The sequence below is a fragment of the Chiloscyllium plagiosum genome, unplaced genomic scaffold (genome assembly GCF_037043375.1).
Source record: "Chiloscyllium plagiosum isolate Xiang-an unplaced genomic scaffold, Cpla_swu_hap1 HiC_scaffold_35, whole genome shotgun sequence".
In the NCBI taxonomy this organism is placed as follows: Eukaryota; Metazoa; Chordata; class Chondrichthyes; order Orectolobiformes; family Hemiscylliidae; genus Chiloscyllium; species Chiloscyllium plagiosum.
In genome coordinates this window covers 61,728,301-61,737,631 of record NW_028270173.1, presented here as the reverse complement: position 1 = coordinate 61,737,631, position 9,331 = coordinate 61,728,301, and the positions used below count along the sequence as shown (strand labels likewise).

The 9,331-nt window shown below is 41.8% G+C and overlaps 1 protein-coding gene across 1 annotated transcript; it reads right to left on the bottom strand.

Moving 5' to 3' along the window:
- Positions 1-5,522: 5,522 nt before the first annotated feature.
- Positions 5,523-9,025, bottom strand: LOC148141040 (putative G protein-coupled receptor 139). The gene is made up of 2 exons (XM_087979058.1): positions 8,956-9,025; positions 5,523-6,424 (listed from the first exon to the last, which is right to left on the bottom strand). The coding sequence occupies exons 1-2, from the start codon at positions 9,023-9,025 to the stop codon at positions 5,523-5,525; spliced, it is 972 nt and encodes a 323-aa protein (XP_087835184.1).
- Between the last annotated feature and the right edge of the window lie 306 nt (positions 9,026-9,331).

The following is a 9,331-nucleotide window of genomic DNA, read 5'->3' as shown; positions in this document are numbered from 1 at the left end:
ACTCTCCTCTTCAACAATACGGTTCCTCTCATTCATAAAGACTGAATAAAAGTACTCATTCAAGACCTCTCCTATCTCTTCCGACTCAATACACAGTCTCCCACTACTGTCCTTGATCGGACCTACCCTCGTTCTCGTCATTCTCATGTTTCTCACATACGCATAAAAAGCCTTTGGGTTATCCTTGATCCTATCCGCCAAAGATTTTTCATGCCCTCTCTTAGCTCTCCTAATCCCTTTCTTCAGGTCCCTTCTGGCTATCCTGTATCCCTCCACTGCTCTGTCTGAACCCTGTTTCCTCAACCTTATGTAAGCCTCCTTCTTCCTCTTTACAAGACATTCAACCTCCCTCGTCAACCAAGGTTCCCTCACACGACCATTTCTTTCCTGCCTGACCGGTACATACATATCAAGGACACGTCGTATCTGTTCCTTGAAAAAGTTCCACATTTTCACGACATCCTTCCCCGACAGCCTATGCTCCCAACTTATGCTCCTCAGATCCTGTCTTACAGCATCGTAATTACCCTTCCCCCAATTGTAAAACCTACAATGTTGCAGGCACCTATCTCTCTCCATAACCAAGGTGAAAGTCACAGAATTGTGGTCACCATCACCAAAATGTTCACCCACTAACAAGCCCATCACTTGTCCCGGTTCATTACCGAGTACCAAATCCAAAATGGCCTCCCCTCTGGTCGGACAATCTACATACTGTGTTAGAAAAGCTTCCTGGACACACTGCACAAACACTGCCCCATCCAATCTACTAGATCTAAAGAGCTTTCAATCAATAATTGGGAAGTTGAAATCGCCCATGACTACTACCCTGTGGCTTCTGCACCTTTCCAAAATCTGTTTTCCAATCTGTTTCTCCACATCTCTGCTGCTATTGGGGGGTCTATAGTAAACACCCAACAAGGTGACTGCACCTTTCCTATTTCTGACTTCAGCCCATACTACCTCTAAAGGCAGATCCCCCTCGAACTGCCTTTCTGCAGCTGTTATACCATTTCTAATTAGCAACGCCACCCCCCCTCCTTTTTTACCACCCTCCCTAATCCTACTGAAACATCTATAAGCAGGAACCTCCAACAACCATTCCTGTCCCTCTTCTATCTACGTTTCCGTGATGGCCACAGCATCATAGTCCCAGGTACCTATCCACGCCTTAAGTTCACCGACCTTATTTCTGATACGCCTTGCGTTGAAGTATACGCACTTGAACCCATCTCTGTGTCCACAAGTATTCCCTGTCAGTGCTTCCTTCTTCACAGCCTCCCCACACACTTGGACATCCTGACAAACAGCTAGGCTGCTTGCTGGACTACAAGTCCGGATCCCATCCCCCTGCCAAATTAGTTTAAACCCCCCCGAAGATTGCTAGCAAACCTACCCCCCAGGATATTGGTGCCCTTCTGGTTCAGGTGCAATCCGTCCTGCTTGTACAGGTCCCACCTTCCCCAGAATGCAGTCCAATTGTCCAAATACGTGAAGCCCTCCCTCCTACACCATCCTTGCAGCCACGTGTTCAACTGCACTCTCGCCCTATTCCTTGCCTCACTGTCACGTGGCACCGGCAACAACCCAGAGATGATGACTCTGTCTGTCCTAGCTTTCAGCTTCCAGCCTAAATCCCTGAGCTCTTGAATGACCTCCCCACCTCTCTTCCTACCTATGTCGTTGGTGCCAACGTGCACCACGACTTCTGGCTGCACACCCTCCCCCTTAAGGATTCTGAAGGCACGGTCCGAGACGTCTCAGACCCTGGCACCCGGGAGGCAACAAACCATCCGAGAGTCTCGCCCATGCCCACAGAACACACCCACTCAAATATCAATCACTTACCTTCCCGATCAGCTCTGCGCTCCAACCTCACTTCCGCCCAGCTCGCGCCGCTCTCTGCTGAGAAAAGACCGTTGGCGTCGAGGTCTTTTCTTTATATATCACTTACCTTCCCGACCAGCTCTGCGCTCCAACCTCACTTCCGCCCAGCTCGCGCCGCTCTCTGCTGAGAAAAGACCCTTGGCGTCGAGGTCAGTTCTTTATATATCACTTACCTTCCCGACCAGCTCTGCGCTCCAACCTCACTTCCGCCCAGCTCGCGCCGCTCTCTGCTGAGAAAAAAAACCGACCATAATCACTCAAAATTTTTGGAAATATTTAAGGACAAAGATTCCAGGATATTTATACACAGCTGTTATTATTAATTGTCAATTTTCAAATTATACAAGCAGCAGGATGAAGGAATGTAATTACCAACGCGTTGTCTTAACTGTGATGAAGGAAGTTGGTCGTGTTCAATGGAAGTAAAGAACAGACTGAAGTCGACTGTTGAATGATGGCAAGTTTGAGTAACCGTATTGTATATGTATTGCAATGTGCTAATAATGTAAGACTGAAGGATTAAAAAAAAAACCATCTTTGTTTATTCATGGGATTTTCTTTGGAGGAGGGGAAGACATGACTATACAATGGTTTTAAGAGGTATATTTTGTCTTTTATTTTGAAGAGAGGTTCAAAGGCAGAGGTACTGAGCAGTCTCCACAAAACCACAAGACTAATTGGCTTGTGAGGCCTGTTTTTTTTTAAAAAATTAGAACAATAGAAGCAGCATTAATGGGTTTGGTCAGAATGTTTAGTTTTTTTCAGTAGCAGTTACCGAAGGGGTATTGAAGAAGTGGAAGCTATCTACTCCCTCTCTCGGTTGCATGTAAATACTGAGGTTTCACTTCCTGCTGCTGGAATTGCACGTGAGACTGTCTGTGTTTCTTTTGCCAACACAGTGTTTATGAGATGTTATTTTATTGGGACAGTAAATTAGCAATAGTTCCTACATCTACTATTTTGTCAAACACTTCGATAGAGTTGCAACAAAGCCAAATGTTTTCATAACTGTTTTTGTTGTAAGTTAAATATCCTGTATGGGTAAACTTTGCTTTTATTAACGTCGAGTAATTTGACCAATTGAATTGTATCTGTAACGCACCACTATGTGTTTATCTGCAAAATAAATTGGGAAGGTCTAGGCTATCTACTTAACGTATTTTCAGGGGGTTTGACCTGCTCCATAATATTGGTGATCAGAACCATCTGAAGAGCCCTATCCCGGACACTGGTGATCCATAACATATGCACCGTGGGGGCAGCACGGTGGCTCAGTGGTTTGCACTGCTGCCTCACAGCACTAGGATCCCAGGTTCCCTTCCAGCCTTGGATGACTGTCTGTGTAGAGTTTGCACAGTCTCCCTGTATTTGTGTGGGTTTCTTCTCACAGTCCAAAGATGTGCGGGGTATTGGCCATGCTAAATTGCCCATGGTTTTAGGTGTATCATTTGGAGTGAAATGGGTCTGGGTGGGTTGCTCTTCAGAGGGTCAGTGTGGACTGTTGGGCCAAAGGGCTTATTTCCACACTATAGGGAATCTAATCTATCATCTGTACCATTCTATTCCAGATTTTGGTGGTCAACGGCATTTTTACCACGCTATCCCACAGCCTGGTCATCAGCATCATCTGCATCGCTCTCTCCCAGATCACAGTGATCAGCAACATTTTCACTGCCCCCTCCTGGCTTTCAACATTGACTCCACTGCATTCTTCTGGGGGCGACTGCTCACAACCACCTCCCATGCCCTCTCTTCACCTGACCACACTATCATTTTCAAAGTCCCAGTGATTAACTTGGGTGCACTGCCCTCTTTAAGACTCCAGTGATCACCATCGCCTGCACCGCCTCTCCCAGCAAGTGGTGCCGTCTGGATTGCCCTCTCCGAGAGGTATCTGCAATGACTGGCAAAACCTCCCACAGACCCCAGTGAACCCTATCATTCTCCTAGGCCGAGTCAGTTCAGTTGGCTGCAAATCCGATTTGTGATGTAGAATGATACCAACAACATAGAATTTTTTTCTTGTCATGGAGTCCTTCTGAATGTAGCCCTCATCTCTGGTATGCTGACGTTCAACACCAGTCGTCTTTCTCTCGTGAGAAAGCAGCCTATGGTTCTCCAAGCTATGGTTGCTTTTACAATCATATCACATCAGATCAAGTATACATTCCTTCCAACTTCTGATAACTGCTGGCTCTCAGGTTAGCAGACCTTCCATCTAAAAAATTAGTGAAACTATTCATTCCACTGCTCTCAAGGATAACAGAATGCAGAAATTGAACAATTCAGCTGAAGACGAGGGATGCACTAAAAATGACATAGTTCTGAAGAGTTCATAGAAAATAGTGACATGAGAGCATATGCGCATAAAGCTTTGCGGGTTGCAAGATTTATTGAGAGATGGATAAATACTTCAGGAATGCATTGACAACAAAATCAGTGATTTGATGACGAAACGTCAGAAACTTCTAGTTGGACCACAACTGCAATGCTGTTGCCCAGAACTGATCACCACGGTTTAAGAACAATACATTTGTCTGAGAGAGAATATAGAGGGGATTAACCAGAATGTATTTAGGGGTGCAGACTTAATCTCTAAGGAAATATTTTTAAAAATTGGTTTGTTATTCGTGTGTTTTTTTATGTGGAGGTATCATGGATTACGACAGGTTTGCATATCTTAGGCAAGGAAAACCTGTTCCCCTTTTCAGATGGAACAAGTGTCCCATTATTAACTTCATGAGCAAATTCAATAGAGCTACTCATCAAAATGTGGCGTTCAGATACCATATAAAAATCAAATATAAATTGAGGTAAGCCCCAGAACATTTGCTTGAAGAATGATTTCTGGTCAAGTACAATTCTGGGGTCTTGGATTTAATTGATGCAAGGACAAAGTTGTGTGTTAAAAAGAAACAAAAGGACGAGTAGAATGTTCATCATCTATCCTATGGCAGAAAGTTTCACGCATCTTACATAGGAATACAATGACTGGTAAAGGATATTTCAAGACTAATAGGAGTCACAAGGAGTGCAGGGGATATCTTTTACACTTTGAGATGGTTCTTGACAAATATTCACGTGGAGTATAGTGACTCCTAAACCACGATTTCCGTTCTAATCCATTGTAATAACAGATGCATTCAAGCCTGCTTGCCTTGACATGGGTGTAAATGTGCGAATCCAAAGTCAGTACTTTGAAGTCAATACTGGAAAGTAATTGTTTACTTCTAATTTAATTATCTCCTGGGTCTCTTTTGTCTGCAGTTTCATCCCATTTATTGATGTGAGCTTTTCAGGAAGCAAATGGCATGTCATGAAATGTAGCACAGAATGGAGTTTAAGGATCTGTGTAACACTGTTGAGCGTGATCACTTCTTTTTGTGTATGAAATTACTATCTGGTGGTGCATGCACGTGCCCCAACACCATACAAATATTCGGAAAATAATCATTGACATTTTCCATTTTGGACACATATGAATATTGATATTTCAATTTTGCATGTTTATTCTTAGGTTTTGATGTCATGCCATGCATACGTTCAGCCTCCCATTTCTGCGGATCAACGTCCCGCCAAAATAATTGGTTTCTCATACACAGTTATGATCTCTGATCCAAGTCGATTCTACTTTTCTACTGCTTACATAGTTTCCCATTTAGAGTAAATAAATACTTCACACCATTTTTTAGTTCTTCTCTGAATTTTCTCTGAGTCAGTCCATATATGCAAGTGTTTGTGCAGCAACTGAGAAGCTGCAGCATGAACCCAACTTGCTGTGTAATGTAAATCGGGTTGCTGTAATATTTGTCTATGTAAACAAAATTGATCACGGGCCAGTTAATTGAATGTATGACATGCACAATCCACAAGAGTATGAAATTGGCAGAAAGACTGAAAAGTAAAACCATGGATTTTCTCCGATTTTTCATCTCTAAATCATTCTGATCTACAGTTGTTGTCTGGAGACCCTTGCGGACTCTATTAGCCACAATAATATTTCTCACAGTTAAAGTATTGAACAAGATAATTAACAGGATGGGTATTAGAGGCGTTATAATGCTGTCGATCCACTCGAATGCCTTCCACAAAGGGGAAATGAGATAATCATCTGTCACAACGCAATGCCATGGCATGTTATCAATTGTATAAGCCGGTTCACTTATAAAGTAAAATGGAATGCTCCTCACACAGCTGATCATAAATACAGAAGAAATAACCACCTTTGCTTTTTTTGCAGTGCAATATCTTGTCCGTAGTTTCTGACTGCAAATAGCTACAAACCTGTCAAAAGTGAAAGTGACAGTGAACCAGACTGAACAGTCAACAGCGACAATGTAGGCAACAAGATTCACCTTGCACACTGGCGTCAGAAGGAGGAAACTAATTGGTAAGTACATGCTATTAATCCGGTGTAATATAACATGGATGACAACCACTGTTAGATCTTCGGCAGCCATGGCCATCAGGTAGTGAGTGATGCAGTTGGAGAGACCACACTTGCCTCGTGACAGGATCAGAATTGCCACCAGATTAACTGTAAGAAGCAGGAGGCAGAAGACTTTACAACTTGACTTATATCATTTGCTACTACTTGTTTTGTACTTCCAAATGAGACATTGTTAATTTAAAGACAATCATATTCATAATTTGAAAACCTATACAGTATAGGAAGCTAACTTATGAGATGTAATACATAGGAATGAACTTCATGACATCAATAGACTCAAATGTGGTTGGTAAAAACATTTGTGGCATAGCTGAAGAATTTAGTTGTCTTAAACAGACAACAGTCATCACATACTCTTTGGCAAATTTATTTGTTTCTACATGATTTCATTCTGTGTGCTGATGGTTTCCATATGCAGGAGTCTAACATGTCATGTGAGTGCTCTTTGATATGTGAAATCAGGACAGCACATTGCCATCCTAACAGCAATAATTAATGCAACAATGATATTGGACCTGCCCCCTTTTGCCTCGTGGACTGTGTAATTGGTGAGCTTACAGCAAGGAGACTGCACTCTTGCCTTGTTGGGCAGTCTATGCACTAGAGAGTGCGCTGTCATCCTGTCATGAATTCTACGTGCAACATGGAGAGTGCACAAGTTCTATGTTGGATGATAGACTGTACTGGGTATAGAAGCCTGCCAAAAGCAGTTACACCTTCTCTCTCACAATAATAATTAATTCAATTATGTCAGAGTTCCCTCATCCATGATTTCTATATCTATATTATGCTTATCAACAGTGTACATAGATACAAAGTAGCATTTAAAACCTCAGCTGTGACTTCTGTTTACCACACCTTGATTGCTATTTTGATCTCTAAAGAAACCTACTCATTGATAAAGCAAGGAACTATGGCTGCTGGAAGTCTGAAACAAAGATAGATGCTGACATGCATCCTGACTTTATCCAGCAATTCTAATTTTGAGCTCTACTTATTTCTCGATTATTCTCTATCCCTTCATAAACATATAACATACAGTAGCGTTAAATTTTCCTCAACGTTACTCACCAGTGTTCTTTTCATGTCCTCCCTTCACTCTCGACTTTAAATTAAGGAAACCTTTCTGTGTTCTTCTTCAGATTGCAGTCTTCTGAGCCTTTGGCATCTGCCATAATATTCGTTTATTTTGCCTTATACAATCCTGTACATTCATTAACATCCAATGATTTTGATAGATCTTTATTTTTACCTCACCATTCAACCTTATTGGATCCTATGGCCATGTCCTCGCAATATTACCTCTTTGCCTTCCATTCCCGTGCTCACAGATGGATTTTCCTGTACACATATGCTCCCAGTCCACGTTTGGCAGATTATGGTTTATCAGATAAACATTTGCCATCCCTACAATCAGAATTTTTATTCACTGCTATCACCAAAGGTCGTTTCCACTTCTCCACCTATAATTTGTCTGGCTTCATTGCGCACACTGTTCCTTATTTCTAGGGCTTTGCACATATACACCTAAGCCTCCCCTGACTATCTTTCATGAATTCTGCCGCCTCTAAGCATTTCGCACTTTACCTATCCAACTTAATATTGGGGGAATTAGAGTCTGCACTTTTATAAACACTGCTTTTTAATTTGCTGCCATATTTGTCTTTCCATCTCTCTCAGGCTGTTTGCGCATCTGCAATGTACTGCAACTATGTGAATATCAACCATTTTGTTCTTAAGTCTTCCAGACGGCCTCATTTGAGGAAATATCCACGATAGCTGACCTTACTGTAGTTACTGACATCTTGATAAATATTGCAATATCACACTTTTTCTCTCTTGCAGGTGCACGTCTAAGTATTCAATCGATGCTCAAGTACAAACACTTCCTTATGAAGGGCTCTGGCCGGAAACTTCCATTTTCCTGCTCATCTGATGTTGCCTGACCTGCTGTGCTTTTTCCAGCAACACACTCTCAACGCTCAAGTACCAACATCCGTGTTCAAGCAGATAAAATCTATACTTCCTACAGGAGTGGCCTTCTAGTTTGTCAAGAGGATTTAAGATTGCCCACATATTACAGATTGTGCAGGACAAGGTTCTGAGCTCCCCTGCCACATCGAGTCTTAGACATACTTCCCTTCTGTAATCTTTACTCTCTTTTCCTTACCCTGCATTTCGCTCAGTTCTGTTGGGTTCACATTATAGAATTCCTCTTCAGATAATGGAAGAAGCATAGAAGCTGAAATTAATAGCATGCACACAAACAAAATTGTACATCGAAGGCAAATATTACCTCAAAATAAAGTTAAAAGCTTTGTTACTTCTAAAAGTGCTCATATGTCAAACGTGACCCACCAATGGACATCAGAAGATAAAATGTATCGATCGATTCCTCATCTAATACTTGTTTTACCTCTGATTATGATGTATGAACTTTATCAATGTTGCTTCAACATTCGCTTCACATTCATAGACATGATATTTTAAAAATAAAACTCACATGGAGAAAAGAACGCAATTACATTTCAATTGACTCACACTGCCAAATAGGGGATTCATTACGTAACATTCCCACATGCATGTTCAATGTGTAGTACCTCGTATCATTGTCTTACCAGGGATACTGACCGCAGCAAGGACTGGGTAATAAATCCGATCTATCTGGTAAATTACAGGGTATCCCATTGCTTGAGCTTAACATAAGTGCCTGCCTTGCCTGGCAAAGACCTTGACAATATGTACACAAAATTACACCAAAGGAGCATTATTTATTCCAAAGATGATTGTCCACAGAGACTGCCAGCTGGGGACTGCTAGCAGAGCTATTAGTAACACGCCAGAGAGTGAACTGAATTGACAAATCACCACTGCTTGATAAATTTATATTCAGGAGAAAATGCACATTAATAGATCATTGAAAAAAATTCAACAACTAAGTCATGTGCATTATCTGAAAAAGTTATGTCTTTGTTCAACAATCTGAAAAGTAAT

Bases quoted from the DNA above. Each gene is read 5' to 3' on its own strand.
- LOC148141040 (XM_087979058.1), bottom strand. From the start codon at position 9,025: ATGGGATACCCTGTAATTTACCAGATAGATCGGATTTATTACCCAGTC. The intron at 6,425-8,955 runs GTAAGACAATGA...TGCTTCTTACAG, and splicing joins TGCTGCGGTCAGTATCCCTG to TTAATCTGGTGGCAATTCTG.